Source organism: Tenrec ecaudatus, chromosome 4, assembly GCF_050624435.1.
Source record: "Tenrec ecaudatus isolate mTenEca1 chromosome 4, mTenEca1.hap1, whole genome shotgun sequence".
In the NCBI taxonomy this organism is placed as follows: Eukaryota; Metazoa; Chordata; class Mammalia; order Afrosoricida; family Tenrecidae; genus Tenrec; species Tenrec ecaudatus.
The window spans coordinates 199158286-199176501 of NC_134533.1; the positions used below are offsets into that span (position 1 = coordinate 199158286).

Here is an 18216-nt window from a genome sequence, read left to right on the forward strand (position 1 = left end):
GACACCCGGAAGTATCCGTTGCTACGCACTGTCCTCCACGAGGGCACCCAGGCCTTCACTGGTGGCGTTAGGATGGCCCTTTGGGACTTGCTTCCTGAGAGCTTTGGGGCAGTGGGAAGTGTCTGAGCTTTGGTGTGTGAGAGCCCAGTGTGAGATCTTCATCCCCACGTGGCCCTGGGGCGAGTTACTTGAAGCTATGGAGAGCATCCAGCCTCAGAGACTCCGTGTGGAGCTGGAGCGGCCAGTGCAGCGCCACCACCTGAGCGCAGAGCTTAGTCTAAATGTCCTCTGGGCCCCGCTCTCTATTAGCTCATTTGTTCTTTAGCCGCGGTCAGTCTATTGTGCTCCCCACTCCCCCTTCTGGAGGCTCGGTAAACCTGCCCTTTCCTGACATTCACTCCGTGGCGCACATGATGTGCATTGCCTCCTCCACACCTGGGCTGGCTTCCTGGAGGTGCTCAGAGTCCATTATGTGAAACTAGACAGGCAGCGAGTCGAGAGCCCTAGGAGCACGGCCCACGAGCGGCACATGCCCCCAGAGCTCAGGCGCCTGCCCTGTGCCAGCACGTTTCACATTCAGCGTCCTCGGAGGGACTTGTTCCAAGTGAAGGCTACACAGACTCGGGGAACCACGGTGGGCCCTGGTGGAGCGTTCTCATGGGCCCGGGAGGAAGGAAGGAGAGCCGAGGTTCCCTGCTCCCCCTCCTTTGCTGGGTAGGTTCTGTACTGCTCGTAGTTTTTAAAAGGTCTGGAGAATGTGTTCAGTGCATAATATTGAGGCGACTCAGATTCTGATTCAGAGACCCATTTTTAACAAGCAATCCGGGGATTCTATGTAGAGAGTCCAGATAGGACAGCAAGCGCTGAGCCCCCAGTGTGTAGACTCGCCCTTGGATTAATGATGCTGAAGGGAAACCTGGCAGGGAGAATCCCCAGCCCTCCTGACTCCTCCTCTTCGTCCCCTGTGCAGTGACCCTCGTGTGAGAGGGCCACTAGCCTTCATTATGAAGGACACCTGGGCTGCACATTCCTGCCTGACCTTTCAGTTCGCAGGTGCTACTCATGTCACTGGCAATGGCGTCCAGTTCTGTGAGGCTTGGCCGTAGTTGGGGTTGACTGGCGTTGGAATGAGAGTGTTTATACAAATGTGTTTTAGTTATTTTCTAGTGGACCCTGCCGGCAAGGTGGTGACAAACCAGGAAGGTGTGTTCCGCAGCAATTGCATGGACTGCCTAGATAGGACCAATGTGATCCAGAGCCTGTTAGCTCGCCGCGCGCTGCAAGCCCAGCTTCAGGTGCCATTTCTTTTCTTCTTGGGAAGACCTTGGGGAACAGGATGAAAGCAAGGTCGTCGTCCTCCATCCAGTTACAGAGCGTGCCCGCTGCTCCATGGGGTGCCCTCAGCCTTGCTCAGTGTGCAGACAGTTTTGGTTCCCCCGCTTCCTCTCGTGGAATACGCTACACCAGTGGTTCTCAACCTTCCTCGTGCTGTGACCCTTTCACACAGTTCCTCACGTTGTGGTGACCCCCAACCATAACATTATTTTCGTTGCTACTTTGTAATGTAATTTTGCTACTGTGATGAATCGGGTGACCCCTGTGAAAGGATCGTTCAACCCCCAAAGGGGTCATCACCCACAGGTTGAGAACCACTGCTGTAGAGAGTGTCAGTGTGTGATGTTGTTAAGTTGAATAGTTTCCCTTGGGCTACTCCCCAGAAGTGGAACTACATGTTACAGAAGAAGACCCATTCCTCTCCAGTAGGCTACTAATCACATCCTCCCCAGCAGTGCATGAGTGAGTGCTGACCTGTCCAGCTCTTGCCAGCAGGGGCTGCTTTTGTCTTTGGTCAGGGCCCATTCCCAGGTGGTCTGCGTCTTTGAGGACCTGGCAGAGGATGTCCCTCCCTGTCCCAGCTGGGCTTCCCACGCACACGGTGCTGTGGAGACACATGGGCACAGAGATGGTTGGGTTTTTATTGGAGTGGAAAATGGGAGCCTGTTTCCAGACCACACTGCCACACTCGTGCATCCCAAATGGCTTCCTGCCACGGGCTTGGTGAGCCTCCGAGAGCTTGGTGCGCTTGTGGCGTCATGACCTCCGGGAGCGGGAGGTGAACTGCTCCTTCGGAACGCACCGCTCTGACACCACGGGAGGGGCACCCTGTGTGCCTGGTCTCCGGGTAGGGTGTTATACTAACTAGGCCCCTGGTGATCTGTTTGGTATACTTCACGTGTTTCAGTAGAAACTGTGTTGGCAGTGGTTTGATTCTAAGGCCAATTCATGGGAACTGATGTAGGTAGGTTTTAGGATCTGTGTTTAATTGTTCTGCATGTTAGAGGCAGTGTTGTAAAAGCTAACCAGCCTCCCTTCAGAGGGTTTATGGGCAGGCACCTCCTGGTGGCAGTGTGCCCGGTGCCAGCCAGGGTGAAGACCCCACAGTTGTCCTCTCTCCATCGAGGGCAGGCTAGCGGCGGCCCCCGTGCTCTGTCGAGGAGCCATTCTGAGAAACTGAGATGCTGTCTGTCCTCAACAGTGAAGATGTAGTTCTAAGGGTCTGAGACGAAGGACCCGGGGGGCTCCTGATCTGGGCCTGGTGACCCTGGAGAGGTGCCCTTAGAAGAGCCTCAGGGGCCCCTCCACTCCCCTGGGATCAGAGGCAAGGGCTATGTGTCCATGCCTCCATGGGGAGGGAGGTGCACAGCACCCAGGGCCATGCTCAGGGCTCGGATGAGCTGACCCAGTGGGAGGACTCCAGCGCTGGTGAGTGTGGAGGCAAGAGGAGGGCAGGATGTAGTAGGGTCAAGTCCTGCACATGGTCCTGCTGGGGGATGGGGGCCAGGACCCCCACCCCCGAGGGGCTTGGTACCTGCCCTGGGCAGGAGAGGGTGCTCTGAGCAAGGAGCGCATCCCAAGCTTACAAGCCGGCCCAGGTGCCTGCGCTTGGTGGACGCTGCAGAAACCCCTTGCACAGAATGAGATGTGCTTCCTGTTCCAGAGACTCGGAGTTCTGCATGTGGGACAGAAGATTGAAGAACAAGATGAATTTGAGAAGATTTACAAAAATGGTAAGTAATTGAGTTAGAGCTAAAGGCACTTAAGTTTTGAAACATTTCACATTTAAGACTCTGATTGTTCCTTTAGTCATGATTGGCCCTTTTTCTTCCAGCTTGGGCTGACAATGCAAACGCTTGTGCCAAACAGTATGCAGGAACAGGGGCCTTGAAGACGGACTTTACCAGGCAAGCCCCGCTTTTAGAATCTCATTCTGCTCCGCGCTCCCCGGCCAGGTGCAGCTTAGACTCCCTGTCAGACATGCTGAGGAGCACCGGGCCCAGGCGGCAGCAGGTCTGGTGCACAGTGAGGGTTGAGAACTGGCCTCGTCACTGGATTCTGACCAGCAGGCCTAGGGTGGTGATGGGGATGCTGGTCTCAGTACTACACTAGTGGGTGGGGGCGAGGAGCAAGGCATTCGGAGCTGGTTGTCAAAGCAGATGGGCCTTTATCTGTCCGTGGCTTTCCTATGAGCACAATGAGCTGTCTCGAGGGAGGCGGGGATGCTTTGTAACAATCTTTGTAGCTCGTTTATCCCCACACCACATCCTGGTTGGCTGTAAAACTGTGTGAGGATCTTCCATGTCAGCCATAGCTCAGCCCGTGACCTCTTTTATCCAGAACAGGGAAGAGGACCCAGCTGGGCCTCGTCATGGATGGCTGGAATTCGCTCGTGCGGTATTACAAGAACAACTTCTCAGACGGCTTTCGACAGGTGCGTGTCAGCCGCCCGCTGTGCGGACCGGCCTGGCGGGGCTGCGGCACTGCCCCTCGGGTGCTCTTGAGTGACCCTAATTCCTTCTTTCCGCCCAGGACTCCATAGACTTATTTCTCGGCAACTACTCCGTGGACGAAGTGGAGTCTCACAGCCCTCTGAGTGTTCCAAAGGATTGGAAATTCCTGGCTGTAAGAAACCTTCATGTTCCCCAGGTGTCTGAGGACAGGGCCACAGCTGGTGTGGTGCCCACCCCACTGAGGTCCACAGCGGGTGCTGTTCTAGTGCAGCGCCAGCCCCAGGCGACAGTATCACCGGGGCCCTGGTCCCCGCCCCCATGCCCTCACTTAGAAGCAGAGGGACATGAAGATGGCTCACTTCAGGAAGGCCCCTTTAAGTCCAGGATTGCCGGGCACACTTGTCACATGTAAGAGGACATGCGCCTTTGAGCGGCTGCCCTTACTGACGCTGCTCGACTTGGCGAGGCACTGCGCCTGCACTGGAAGGGAGGAGAGCCCCAGGCCTCGGGCTGCCTTCTCTTCTGGACCTCCTTCTCCCAGGGGTCCGGAGGAGCAAAGGCATGCTGCTTCAGAGCTTGTAAGGAGACAAGTGAGCCCCAAGAGATGGAGTTTCGTAGGAGAATTTGGCTCTTGGGTGCCAAGGACAAACGCTGGCCAGTCCCGCAGCGTCCTCGGTCCTTGCCAGCTGAGCCCACTGCCACAGCCAGGAGGTTGTTTGTCTGGACTGCAGAGCGTTTCTCTCCCTCAAGCAAAGCACTTACGACTGATGTTTCCCCACGGATTAGTACTCTTTACAAAGCGTTTTTTCTTTTTCTCATTCTTCTTTTCCAGTTGCCGATCATCATGGTTGTCGCCTTTTCCATGTGCATTATCTGCTTGCTCATGGCCGGTAAGCCTGCTCGTGTGTCTTTCTTCAACAGAGTGCTGGGTGGGCGGACGTGCTTGTGTCACACCCTGAGTTCACTCGCCACTGACGTTTCCCTGAGAAAGTCACTAACGTGAAGTGAGCAGAAGCTTTAGGACCTCAGCAGGGAGAGGAGGGAGACATGTCCGTGGTAGTTTGACAGGTGGCGTTACTTTGAAGGTTTTTAAAGCCTTTTCTTTTTCCAGTTACCAAGATGATGATAGAAAATACAGTTAGGCAAAGAAGGAGAAAAGATGCTTCATTCACCATCTTGCTGCCTTCCAGGGACAGGCTAACCCTGAAGAGCAGTCGGGTGTTTCTAAGTGTGCGTCTGGTGGTGGTGTGGTTACACATGGGGCTGTTAACTGCAAGGTCAGCAGTTCTGAACCACCATCTGCTCCTTGGGGCTTTCTACTCTTCTAAAGAATGCCAGTCGCAAGCTCACAGGGGCTGCCCTACCCGGTCTTACAGGGCCGCTGTGGTCGGCTTCGGCTGGCAGTCAGTGTGGGTTTTGTTTTTATTTTGCCTTTTCACAGATGGGATGGTATTCAGGGTTTCTGAAATCTTCTTTTCTCTGAGCTTAAGCATTCCCCACAAATTCTACATTGGTGAGGCCTGCGTGGCTCCCATTTATGAGTGTTTATTTAACCAGTCACCTAACTGCCGGACAAAGAGTTGTTGTGAATAGATTAAAATACTACCATTTACTGTCATTAAGAGCCTATGGGTTCAGTGTTGGGCTCTCAACTGCAAGGTCAGCAGTTCAAACCCACCTGCCTCTCCCTGGAGAAAAGGCTGGCTGCTCCTGTAAGATCTGCAGCCCCAGAAGCCCTGTGCAGGGTCACTCTGAGTGGGACTCGGCCATCAGGCCAGTGTTTATTTCATAGATTGAGGATAAAATTGACAAAGAACTTGAGCTGACAGGAACACACTGGGGAGAGAGCTTTCTTTCCTTTGTCACATAGGGAGCCTAGGGCCAGGTGTCCAGGTGTGTTGATTTAGCACCCGTTTTAAGTGCTGAGGCCACAGGATAGGTCGTGGAACTTGCCTTCAGGGACCTTCAAGTCGAGAGGGGTGACTTCGAGACAAAAGGCTGTTGGCTGGTTAGCAGGGTGGCTGACCTTCTTGTCCAGCAGAGTGAGTGGGCAGGGGCTACCCAGTGAGAAGGCTCAGCTAGTCAGACTTGGCAGGGAGTGGAGCAGAGGTGCGGGGAACCTGGCTCAGAACGGGGTGAGGAGAAAGGGTTGGATATGGCCCCTGCAGATGAAGAGCTGTCTGCCTCCTTTGCTCAAGAAATTTTAACCTCAGAGCTATGAAATGCCTTTAAGCCGACGCTTTTCTGTAAAAGGAGCATGGATGCAGAATTGAATTAATTGGTGGATTGTAGCATCTCAGCAGTTAGTGGACTGCCGTGAGGTACTGACCCTTGATGGTGGGGCTTGATGAGCCCGGGTGGTGGCTTAGGTTGTGTGTTGGCCTGCTAAGCCACAGAATCAGCGGTTCAAAGCCCCATACAGAGCTACAATCTGGGCACCTCTCCTGGGCAGTTCGACTGCCCTGCGGGGCGGCTGTGAGTCCAGATTGACTCGGTGACAGGGGGAGTTGGGAGTTTTGGTGCTGTAGTTTGTGAGGGTGTCCTGGTAGCGCAGTGGTTAAGTGATCAACTCTGAACCAGATGTTGGTGGTTCTGGTTGCTCCTCTGGAGAAAGGTGTGGCAGGCTATGTCTGGAAAGATCCCTCAGCTGTCCAGAGGGAGCCAGCGCACACCCCATGGTGACGCACCAAGACCGTAGAACTGTTTCCAAGGTGGCCGTGGCACTGGGAGCAGACTGCCACGTCTTGACCCCGCATTTCTTGTAGTATTGCAGCCTGTGTTCTTTAAACGATCCCAGCTATGTGTGTGATACCCGATGAGGTTGAGCTCAGCGGTTCTCTTGGTGGGGCCTCACCTGGGAGCATGTGAGCAATGCAGACTCCGGGCCCCACCCAGACAGACCAGAGAGTTTGCGATGGGCCCCGCATCGGTGCCTTCCCCAGCCCTGGCGGCAGTGACTTGAGAGTGCGTCCACCTCAGCGCAGAGGTCCTCCTCTCTGTCCTGCGGCTGTCCTAGGGAGTGCTCGTGGCATCCAGGTGTGGCTCGTAGCGGGAGGCCGGGTCATGCACGCACAGAAAGACTGGTTACTCACTGGCTCTTTCTAACTCTCCACAGGTGACACGTGGACAGAAACGCTGGCCTATGTGCTCTTCTGGGCAGTGGCAAGCATGGGGACATTTTTTATCATCCTGTACAACGGCAAAGATTTTGTTGATGCGCCCAGATTGGTCCAGAAAGAAAAGATAGACTGAATTTGTAGCTGTGGAAAGCGGCTCGGCCTGGAAGATTCCACCATGCAGAACTGGAGTCTTTACTGACCTGCTTTCCACGTCAGCCTCTCTGAAAGCGCAGTCGGCTGCCCGCTCTGGGCAAGGGAGGGTCAGCTACTGCTCTCGTGCTCCTGCCTTGACATGCCCCCACTCCCCCGCCCGCCCCCTCAGTGGGTCCATTAGAGTTTTCATTTGGAGCAACTCTAGAATTAAAGTGTAACTCGAAATCAGCTCCCCAGAATGGAAGGAATTCACTGTCAGTCTAATCATCTGTTGCAGAAGTAAGTAATACACACACACAAATCTAGCTTCTTTTATTATTTAAAACAGTAAAATTATTTTTCTAGCTCAGTTTCATGATTGTCATTGTAGAAGCAATTATTAGCTTATTAGCAAGCTCACATCTCTGGACTTTTTTTCTTGAAAGTCTAACGATAAGCTAACTGTCCCTGGTTGGTGAAGCATGCGCCTCCTCCCGTGTCACGCAGCAACGCGCTGAGGTGGCCTGGGCACCCTGGGCTGTTGGCAGTTGGACCAGCAGATTTAGGTGTGATGAAAAGGTACCGATAAGCTTCATGTGTGTTGTTTTGTTTTTTAGAAGGTAAATGCAATCAAAGAATGTAATACCTGTCTTATGCTAATGGTCCAAAGCCTCCTCTGCTGTCAGACCGCCCCAGTGTGAAAATGCCCCTGCCAGTCAGCCACTTCCCTCTGCACCACCTGCTCTTGTTTGGTGGGGGTGGGGGGTGATGGTGAGGTTCTCTGCGAGAGCTGCAGACCTCCCCTGGAGGGTCTCAGGCTGGGGCTGGCGCTGCTCGGCGGGCAGCAGCTTCTTCCCCACCCTGTGTCCATACGTGCACTGCCCGCTGCGTGCTTCCAGGCAGCCACAGTTCTCCCAGTCAGGGACCAGCTGACTGTCAGTCTCCTGCACGCACGCTGGAGGAGCCGGCCGCAGTCGCATTGTAAGTCGGATTGTACATTCAAATCTTAGCTACGAGGTTCAGATGCTAGTGTCCTTGCCGTCATTGAACCACCGCCCGCACCTCCGCGGTGCCGCTGGGCGGCATGCGCCGTGGGCTCCAGCAGGAAGACCTGATGTTATCCTAAGATTTCCAAAATCACCTTTCCAAGCATTAACTTCTGTCAGCGTTACTGAGTTGTCGCTTATAGAAACGCTACAGGAAATACTAGCTGGGAAATCCTCCGCAGCTTAGCACCCCTCATTAAAACTTGCAATAGGTAGGGAAGTAGAGCTGCCTGCTCTTAATATGTAAATCCGTGTCACCTGCTCCAAAGATACCTGGGATATTGAAGCCTAGTTCACACGGCTGTCTGTTGTGATCAGTTACCCAAAGGCTCTGGGCAATCGCACATTCAGAACCACAATGAAGACTAAACCCAATCTGAACTGCTGACGGGGCCGCCCTGCCGTGACGGCGCGGAGCATATTGGCGTGTTAGATCTTAGAGTGCCCGACTCTCAGAAACCTGCAGTGATTTTGTCTCTGAATTCACGTACTGTACCCCCTAAGTGAAAATAAAACGGCCTATTCTTTCTAACTACGCTGGTGTCGTTTCTGCGCTTAAGAAAAAAATCATTTTATTGGGTGCTCATTCAACTCTTTTCACAATCCATACATCCATCGTGTCAAGCACATTTGTACATTTGTTGCCATCATCATTCTCAAAACATTTGCTTTCTACTTGAGCCCTTGGTATCAGCTCCTCATTTTTCCCCCACTCCCCGCTTCCCATCTCCCTCATGGGCCCTTGATAATTTATAAATTATTATTTGTCTGTCTTACACTGTCCAACGTCTTCCTTCACCCGCTTTTCTGTTGTCCGTCCCCCAGGGAGGAGGTAATGTTGATCCTTGTGATCACTTCCCCCCTCCCACCATTCCTCCTGTACTCATTTTATCTCGGAAGTTTCCATCTTAGACTTGAAACAAGTATACAGAGAAATGCATAATGGTTACCGAAAACTTAAGCATCAAAAGCAAATAAAACAATAGTCTCTGGAAGCCTCCTGGATAATTAGAATCACTTAAAAACTATTTGAATCCTTATAGTTTTTCTCTCTGTTTTTACACTGAAACTTCCTATTGTGAAGGAGGTGAAGATTTTACAGAGCAGACCATCCACTGTACATTTAGCCACTCACACCTGGTGATTCAGCCCCTCCATCTCAAACCCACACCCCCTGCAACTTTGTCCCTGGGGGGCTGCTGCCCCTTGGATCTCAAATGGTTATTTTTAGTCATTTTAACAGTTTTGTCAGCAGACCATTTGATTGGCACACCCTACAATTCAGTAGTTGAGTCCCATCAAGAGTCGTCCAGTCTCCGGTGGTGCTGATTTACCACCCACCTGAGTTTCGTTTAGACCTGAAGGGCGACCAAGGGCTGTAGCCTTGGAAACCCCACCTCACCTAGATCTCACGTGATTTTGTTTGAGTTCTGAGCAGGTTTCTTTTGGTTACAGTTAGAACCGGCTAAGTATCTAGTTACAGTGTGATGTCTGCAGAAGGGTAGCCCACCCACCCACCCACCCCCAGGCATTATACTTTGTTTCTCAAAGTGACATGGGTCCTAAGTGGTGCGGGAGAAATGATGCTTCACTCCCGAATGCTCCAGCCTGCTGGAGGTGCTGCTGAACAGGTGGGAGCGGGGAAGAATCCCTTGGAGGTGGATTTGGGGTGGTGATAGGGATGGTGGGGGGGCGGGGGTGGGTAGTGGAAGTGGAGGGTGGTAGTGGAGGTGGTGATGGTGGGTGGGGGTGGGGTGGCTGCTAGTGGAGGTGGAGGTGGGGTGGCAGCGACCGTGTGGGTCGTGGTCGGGGCTGTGATGAGCTTCCTGAGACTGCATTCCGCTCGGCTCTGCAGTGGTCTCACATCACAAGCACGATAGTCCCTTTACGTCTATGGTACTCATCCTGAGATCCAGGAACACCCCTGCTGAGCAGGCCGGCCCAGCCAGGTACACAGGTGGAGAACAAGCCCGCCCTGGCCTCCAACCTCATTCCTCTGTGCTGGGCGCCCGCACAGAGAGGCCCGTGACTGCCACCCCGCCTCGCCATGTGGACGCACTGGCGCTGGCTCTGGTGCATGGGTTATGGGACCTCTTCCTGATACAGACGGCCTCGACGTGCACCTGTGGGGTTTGGGCACATCTTCCGATGTGTACCGCTTTCAGAGATGCCCGCCGCCCACCCAGCTATTACTCTGGCTGTATAGGCTCCGGTCTCGGGTGTTCAGGCCTCGGGCTTCAGCGAGGCTCCTGGGTGCATTGGGGTCAAACGGGGTCTCTGGCAAGAACATAGGAAGTAGGCTGCGGGCTACGTTCAGATCATTCGACCATGCTCGTTGCTCTGAGCCGCTGCGACCACACATTCGCCTGGCTTTTGCTCAACGTAATCCACGCTCCACCCCCCACGGGCTGCTGGTCCCAATTCTCCCTATTGCCAGTTCTTGCTGGAAGGTCACGCCTCACTGCGCACCTGACCGTTCATTCCAGGTGCTCCACAGACATTGCCCGCCTAACAAGGTCCGAGTCCTTGATTGACGTCTGCCGGGATGTTCCATCCCCTGCCTTCCCCATTGTAGACCATACTCGCCCTACGAGTAGGTCAAGAATGTCCACCCCATCTGTTCTTCCCTGGTGCATCCGACCAGCAACTTTCAGTTACTTTCTCCAAAACCTGACTCGGACGCCTCCATAGCCATCTCCAAATCCCCCTCTGTGCACCTGAAGGAGCTCCTGGAGTGGTTTCTCCAGCATCCGCTCCTCTGCCTCCTCCTGTCTGTTCTCTGTAGCAGCCAGTGGTCTTTGAAGTGTGAATCCATCCCGTCGGGCCCCAGATTAAATCCTCCGAACCCAAGCTCCTGGTTCTGCCCTAGAAGACCAAGTTCATCTCCACATCACCCCTCTCCCTGTCCCACAGACTTCCTCTCTGCTCTTACCCACCTCAGGGCCTTTGCACCTGCTCCCAAGCACTCCCTCTCCCCCAACCTGGATAGACCTTCCAGGAATTCCAAGGACCAGGTCCTTCTTCACATTTCAGTTGAGTTCACAAAGCACCTCCTTGATGTAAAATCCTGTCCCACCTCTGCCTTCACGTTGGCTTGTTTCCTTCTCAGGAATGGTTGGTCCCCCTGTGGGACTCTAACCATTGTCCCTCTCCCCTTCCAGAACATAAGTGTCACAAAAGCCAGGCCCGTTTGTCCTGCCCATTGTCCCCAGGGCCTGGTTTGGGATGTACAACTTAAGTGATGGGGGTGGGGGAGGAGGAGAGGAACTGATACTCTGAAAGGGGGCTGTCAGGGAAAAGATCCCGATGTAGGAGACTGGTTGTGAACTTCTGGTCCAGTTTTTCTATCTGTAAGGTGGCTGTGGTCACAGGTTTGTTTTTCTGTGTAAAGCCAGTCACACACAGGCCGACACCATCATTTGCACACCCTTTCCCCCTGGTGGCACTCAGGTGACCCGCACACCTACTGTGGGCACACGCAGCCCTGGCACAAGAGATGCCAGGGGGCTGTTCAGGACATACTCAGAAGGGCTGGGGTGCTCAGGGTCACACACCCAGCCATTCCAAGATCGGCTCTTCCTAATGTTTGCGAATCTCCTCCTGGAGGGCCCATACTGGATGGCTTCCGCAGCTGGTGTTGGCGCTGACACAGGCGCGGGAGCTGGTGTGCACACGGAGAGGGGAACACAGAGAAAGGCAACTCGGGGCAGGGGTCCCCGCCCTTTCAAGATGTCATGATGATGAGGGGACATGTGGGAGGAGCCTTAACGTGGCAACTTGTCTATGACAACAGCCACCACCGTACGTCTCCTGGAGAGCTTTATTTACGGTGACATGAAGAATCGAACAAGCACATCTTACTGCACTCGGCTTCTCCCCGGCCCCGGCGTACACACAGAGCTCTCTGGAGGGGCAGCTGCCATTAGAGACATCGTCTCGAATCTGGGCCCCCACCTGAGTGGTGACCTGGTAAAGCAAGGATTACTCCACCAAAATGATTTCTCTGTACTATTAATTAGAAAGGCTAAAAATTTAAAATGCCTTCAAAACGGTTAAGCGTTAAGTTTTGATATAGAAAGCCCTATACAAAACACAGGATGGAGACAGTAACTGGATTAATAACCACCTAGGGGCATGGCAGGAGGATGCGGAGAGTGGTGAGCCAGCAGCACTGAATGGGTGGAGAGAATGCCCTAAATCGGATGTGGTGAAGACGGCCCCACCCCTCTGAATATGATTGAGCGATTAAATCATGATACGGGAAGCATATGGCAATAAAACCACTAAAAATAATCCTATGCGCACCACACCTTTCCCTTCCTTAATTAAGGCCCTGGTTCTGGAGCCTGGTTACATAACAGAACCACCTAGGGAATCCAAAATCGCCTGAAGCCTGGGTCGTCACCCTGGAGCGCCCTGGGCAGGGGCTGTTGCCTGCTGCCAGGTGGAGACTCAGGGTGGAGTCGCTGCAGCAGACGCGCCCCCCCCCCCCCCCATTAAGGCAGTGAGTTAGGACAGCAGGTCTCGTTTCCTCGGCTTTGAAGCTGTTCAGCTGTGGCTGACGTCAAACTGCAGTGAAGCCGAGTATTTAACATTTAGATGAAGTAGAATGGTAACCAGATGGGAAAAACTACAGGTTCAAGCCCTGAAATAGGGGGTTGAGAAGAGGCCCAGTGGGCCCTTTCAGAAGCCTGAGACTGGAACTGGATTCTCACCCTCGGGGATTAGTGGGCGACACACATTCCAAGCAGCATGGTCAGCTGCAGTCTTGGAGCTGGACGCCATTGTTTCCAGTGGCGCCGGTCAGGAAAGATGGCTGCTAGGCGATGCCTCCTCATTTCAAAGGAGATTAAGTTTCTAGCAAGGTGTTGCCCCATCTTTTTTTTCCACCCTGGTTGTCACCCACATTTTACAAGGTCAAGTCCATCCCAATGCCACTCCATCCGCCCTGACTGAACTGAGAAGAACTGATCTGAAGTCTTTGGTCTCTTCATGCCTAAGGTTATCTGGTGTTCAGGGCTTGCCCACCTGAACTGAGGACAGACTCCAGGGAGCGTATAGCCCCGTGTGACCCAGGGCCTGATAGCTGAGAAGCAGGACTGCTTTGGAAGACTCAGAAACAGAGTCTGTGTGTTGTGTTTGCCACTGAATACACCCCACTCTTCCAACCGGACAGCTGAGGGCGTGAACACTCACTAAAGGACCACCAGGAGACGGACTGAATGAACACTGGATCACACATTTTAAATACAACCGTCTTTTTAATAAAAACACCAGGTTACACAGCTGGAAGTAGAGATAGCTCCGGAAAGCAGGAGCCCTTTCGAAGGCTTATGTCTGCTGTTGGGAAGTCCGCAGCATGAGAAAGAAGTTCCAGGCAAGGTCAGCTCGACATTTCAGAGGAACGTTCTGGAATCCCCTGCTCTCCACCAAGCACGGAACACGAGCGCAGGAAGGGACCCTCTCACCTCCATTACAGATAAAGCGACGGGACGCTGCTTGTGGCGGATCGATGAGATAGCATAAAAATGCCGTGCTCTGTGCCAGGCTGCTGTCCTCACATACATACACTTCAGGAAACTCACTTCTGTACAGGTAAATCAGGTAAAGTGGGTCCACTCTGCACGCTGTGTCGTTGGGACTACATGGGTAGAGAGGCCTCACAGATGAGAGAACGGTGGCCCCTTGGGGGACCCCATTTGCAGCCAACCTTAGTACTTAGTGAGAGTGTGGTGAGGATGGGGGACGGAAGAAACCGCACAGTCCCCCCGAGTGAGAAAAGCATGAAGTTCACACCAGTAGCATCCAGCTATGTCCAGCCCGACGCTAGATTCCTCAAATGGGTGTTAAATCCCTCTAATGCCTTGGGGTCTTTTCGACGACAACAGAAATGCTTGCATTTGATTCCCAGGAACCGGTGGCCGGATTTCATCTCACCGCCTGTGCCCGAGAGCTGCCAGCTCCGAGACTGGCCTGGCCAGCAGCGCCCCCCCGCGGATGAGGGGCAGCTCAGGGAAATGGGGGCTCTCAGGAGTTCTTCCTCCGACTCCCAACTCCCCTGTCAAGTCGTGGGAAGTTGGTGGACTGGGCAGCACCCCCGTCATTTGTTCTGTGGTCTCTGGGGAGCCCGGTGCTCAGGCCACGGGGGCTGCGTCCCCACGCTTGAGGCGGCGCATGACGAAAGTCCCCAGGGCGGCCAGGGGAATGCACATGGTGGCGGAGGCCACGAGCAGTCCAATGAAGACCAGCGCATACACAGGGTAGTCCTTGGTCACCAGCTGGCCCTGAAAAGAGAACCTGGTCAGCAGCAGGGGCCTCCCCACGTCCCGAGCCCTCTCGGCCTGCAGGAGGCTCAGGAGGGTGGGCAGAGAGCAGGTGGGGCCGGGAGTCTGTGCACCTGAGGCCACCCTCAGGCTCTGAGGGCCACTAGCAAGATCAGGGCAGTGGGCGTGGGCATGGGCAGGCTCTCTGACTCCCCTCAGGGGTTTCTGCCTCATATGAAGTGCATCCACCAGGGTGCTCAGAGCCAACCGGTAAACAGGTCCCACAGCCAACAGTCCAGCCCTAGGTCCAAGCCAATTCTATCCCCAACCAGAACCAGTGGCCACTGAGTCCATTCTGACTCGAAGCAGCCCGTGTGTGTGTGACAGGGTCAAGCTGGGACAGGAAACCGAAGGTCCTCTGCTCACGAGTGACCTGGGAGCCCAGCCCAGGCCTACAGGGCAGGGGAGATACCTGAGAGGCATCCCAGGCTTGGTACTGCAGGGTCCCGGTGAGGATGTAGTCACTCAGGTAGAAGAGTAAGAGGCTGATGATAAGCAGGGGGCTCACGCCGGCCCACATGATCTTCCAGTACCAGTTCAGACTACGGCCAGTCATGGACTGAAGGTCCCCTTCAAATCTATTTGGAGATGGGGGAGGAAGTCCAATTATCCACACTGTGCGCGGGGAGGGAGCTGGAGCTTGCCCATGCCACGGGTCTGGGAGACTCTGGTCCGTCTTATGGAGACCTCCGAAGACACGTTTGGTGTTAGTCTCCGATGAAGGTGGCTTGGTGCTGACCAGAAAGGCAATCCCCAGGGACCAAGAACAAGGAGGACAGCTGTCAAGCCAAGTCTCCACGAGAAGGCAGCCTTGCCCTACACCCTGCTCCCTGCCTGGGCAGTCAACACAGAATCATGGACCAGTAGAAATGTCCCCTGAGTAGACTCTCTCCATCCTTAGAACACAGAAAAGATTTACTGGGTGTTATGGATTGAACCATCTCCTCAAATATGCATGGCGGTCCTCTCCCACGGACCGGACTCTGTTTAGAAATGGGGACTTGCTTTTATTGTGTTAACGTGACCGCCTGTTAGGTTAATGAGATCACGTGAGACTAGGGTGGGTCCTAACCCCAATCACTTCTGAGTGATTAGAATCGATCAGAATCAACACAGGACAGACAGCCTCTGAGAATGGCCAGGAGTCACCAGAGATGGGTGGGGCAGAGGCCCCAGAAGGCATCAGGCTTAGACTTCCAGCCGCCGGAACCTCAGTTCTAGCAGCACTAGGAGTGGAGGCCCCAAGCACAGGGTAGGACTCTGGCCCATCGGAGCTGTGACTCAGTCACAAGGTCACCATGTGGCTTTCTGCCACGTCCTCAGGCGGCCTCTCCTTTCTTTAAAGTGGCTCTTTCCCCTCAATTCAGCCACAGCGTCCACCTCGCTCACCTCGCTGTGTATGTTTCTAACACACACACACACACACACACACACGGTGTGACAAGTATCTTTAGCCCTTGGGAGGCTGCTGACCAGGACTGCAGTTTGACGTCCTGAAGGCTCGCCGCTGGCTGCAGCAGCTGCAGGCCCAGAACCTGGGTGGGTCTCCCGCCTCCTGCCTCCTGCCCAGAGCCTTTAAAACCAATCTGCATGTGGGGAGAAGCAGCTATAGCAGACGGGGCCAAGTGGGGTGGGGTGGGGCTGTCTCCATGGCCACCTGCTTCCCTAGTGCCTGTCTCCTGGCCTGGGTGCTGGTTCAAGACTTTGTTTAGAGACCACTGCCGGCCCTGGTGGCACAGTGGGTCATGCATTGGTCTGTAAAGGACAGGTCAGCTGATTGGAAACACCAACCTTTCTGTCAGAGAAAGGTGTGTCTTTCTACTCATAAGAAATAACAGTCTCAAAAAAAGAGGGGCCGAGACCAAGGGCTCAATAGAAAGTAATTGTCCTGAAAAGAATGATGGCAACATGTGTACAGATATGTCCGATACAGCTGATATATGGATTGTGATCAGAATTGTAAGAGCCCTCAATAAAATGATCAAAAATAATAATAAGGATGATAGGTCTGCTTTTAAAAAAAAATTATAGTCTCAGACACTCACCGAGGCAGTTCCACCCTGCTCTGCAAGGTTGCCATGAGTCAGATGGGATAGCAGTGAGCTTCCGGTTGTTTTTTTTACCTGCCTCCTGCTGTGGCCCTGGCCTGACTAGGCTGTGGCCTCTCATGCCCATGACAGAGACAGGTGGCATTTTCAAAATGCACTCATTGAAGGGGTTACCTGGCCCCTTCACCTCCACCATCCACTCCGCTTCTAGACGGGTGGGGTGGGGCGGGCTGGCTGCAGACGGAGGGGGACGGCACTGTCAACAAGTGGCCACTAGATGGGGAACTCTCTGCCTTCCAGCCTCCTCACGAAATCTCCCGCTGCTTTGGTGCAGGCCACTTGCGCTCGCCTGCCTCTGAGTTTTCCCATGGCTTCAGCTTGCTACTTCCCATTAGTTTTCCTGCCCGCAGCCACTGGATTCAAATTTTGGTGGGCTGCTGCCCATGCCCATTACAGATACCGGTGGGACACTCCCTAGTTGTTTGCCCCCCCCCTCTCCCCCGACCACACTGCACTACGCATGGTCTGTTGCTGCATAAGCCGGGGTCAAGGCGCACTCTGCGCCGAGCGACCCTGCCCGCGGCAGCTGACTCCCGGTCACCGGCTCTGGTCAAGCTTCTCATTCGACCAGTCTGGTGTGGTCCTGATTGACCTGGAAGTTGGGTGCAAGTCCCCAGTGCCTGTCTGTCCCCAACCATCTCTCTGTACCCCAAACAGCCACGCTCTCCGGTGCCCGACTGGCATTCCTTAGCTCACCAACTCGTCTCCATGTATCTGGAACATTCGCTGGTTCGGCTCCAAAAGTCCCATGTCCACACAAGCCCTCGGGTCCCAGGTCAACAGCGCCACGCCAGTTAGCGAGTGATGTTAGCAGCTTGCACATCCCAGCGCTCCTTGCTCAGAGAAGCTTGGGAAGGGCTACAGGCCACACTCAAACCCACGGTGCTCTGGCTCGGGCTCAGGGGTGGAGGTGGGGCCTTTGGCAAGAGAATGTGTTTGGCTCTGTTGACTAGTAATGTTGTCAAACCACTTGAACATGAAATGCCCCCGCAGGGAGATGGGAACCCGGGCTCCCAGGGCAGGGGGGCGACATTGCCCGAGGGGCTGCCCTGTCTCTAGAGTGCTTATCACACCATCCAGTTTGGGGGTCAGAAGGACAGGGGAGGGGAGGGGAGGGGGTAGCACCTTCACTCAGCCCTCCCACTAGGGCTCCAGTCCCAGCAGCCCTACCCAGGACGCTTTCATGGAGGCAGGTGCAGGCTCAGGGAGTCGGGGGTTGAGCACACCCGAGATGCTGTGTTCTGACAGGTTCTTGGGGGTGGGGCACACACCGCTGGTCGGGGGACCCAGCTTCTGCCTGGGGTGCTGGCATATTGATTCCGATGTGTCTGATTCTCGTGACAGACTAGAACTGCCTCATTCGTCTTCCTAGGCTGTGATCCAAAAGTCAGCGGTTCGAAACCACCAGCTGCTCCTCAGGAGAAAGACGGGGCTTTCTACTCCCATAAAGAGTTGCACTCTCAGAAACTCACAGGAGCAGTTCTACCCTGCCCTAGAGGGCAGTGAGCTTTAAACAAAACAACCTTGACAGAAAAGGAGCTCTGAGGGTGTAGTGGTTCCAAATAGGGCTGCCAACCACAAAGTCAGCAGTTCAAATCCACCAGCCGCTCTGCGGGAGAACTATGAGGCTTTCTGTTCTCATAAAGATGTGCAGCCCCAGAAACACACAGGGGCAGTTCTACTCTTTCCTATGGGGTTTC

The 18216-nt window shown here is 54.2% G+C and overlaps 2 protein-coding genes across 5 annotated transcripts in view; one reads left to right on the top strand and one right to left on the bottom strand.

Annotated features, from left to right (window-relative positions):
• The window catches only part of SACM1L (SAC1 like phosphatidylinositide phosphatase), a 43747-nt gene extending 35130 nt beyond the window's left edge, over positions 1-8617 (top strand). The window contains exons 14-20 of the mRNA XM_075547230.1: positions 1157-1295; positions 2999-3068; positions 3170-3242; positions 3676-3769; positions 3868-3960; positions 4621-4678; positions 6904-8617. Coding sequence (XP_075403345.1) covers positions 1157-1295; positions 2999-3068; positions 3170-3242; positions 3676-3769; positions 3868-3960; positions 4621-4678; positions 6904-7040 — 664 coding nt within the window. The 3' untranslated portion in view covers positions 7041-8617. The remainder of the gene's footprint in view (positions 1-1156; positions 1296-2998; positions 3069-3169; positions 3243-3675; positions 3770-3867; positions 3961-4620; positions 4679-6903) is intronic.
• A 4836-nt stretch (positions 8618-13453) lies between these two features.
• SLC6A20 (solute carrier family 6 member 20) overlaps positions 13454-18216 on the bottom strand; it is a 48852-nt gene continuing 44089 nt past the window's right edge. For all 4 annotated transcript variants that reach the window (XM_075548963.1, XM_075548962.1, XM_075548961.1 and 1 more), the window contains 2 exons: positions 14821-14986; positions 13454-14369 (listed from right to left, as the gene is read on the bottom strand). In XM_075548963.1, coding sequence (XP_075405078.1) covers positions 14220-14369; positions 14821-14986 — 316 coding nt within the window. In that variant the 3' untranslated portion in view covers positions 13454-14219. The remainder of the gene's footprint in view (positions 14370-14820; positions 14987-18216) is intronic.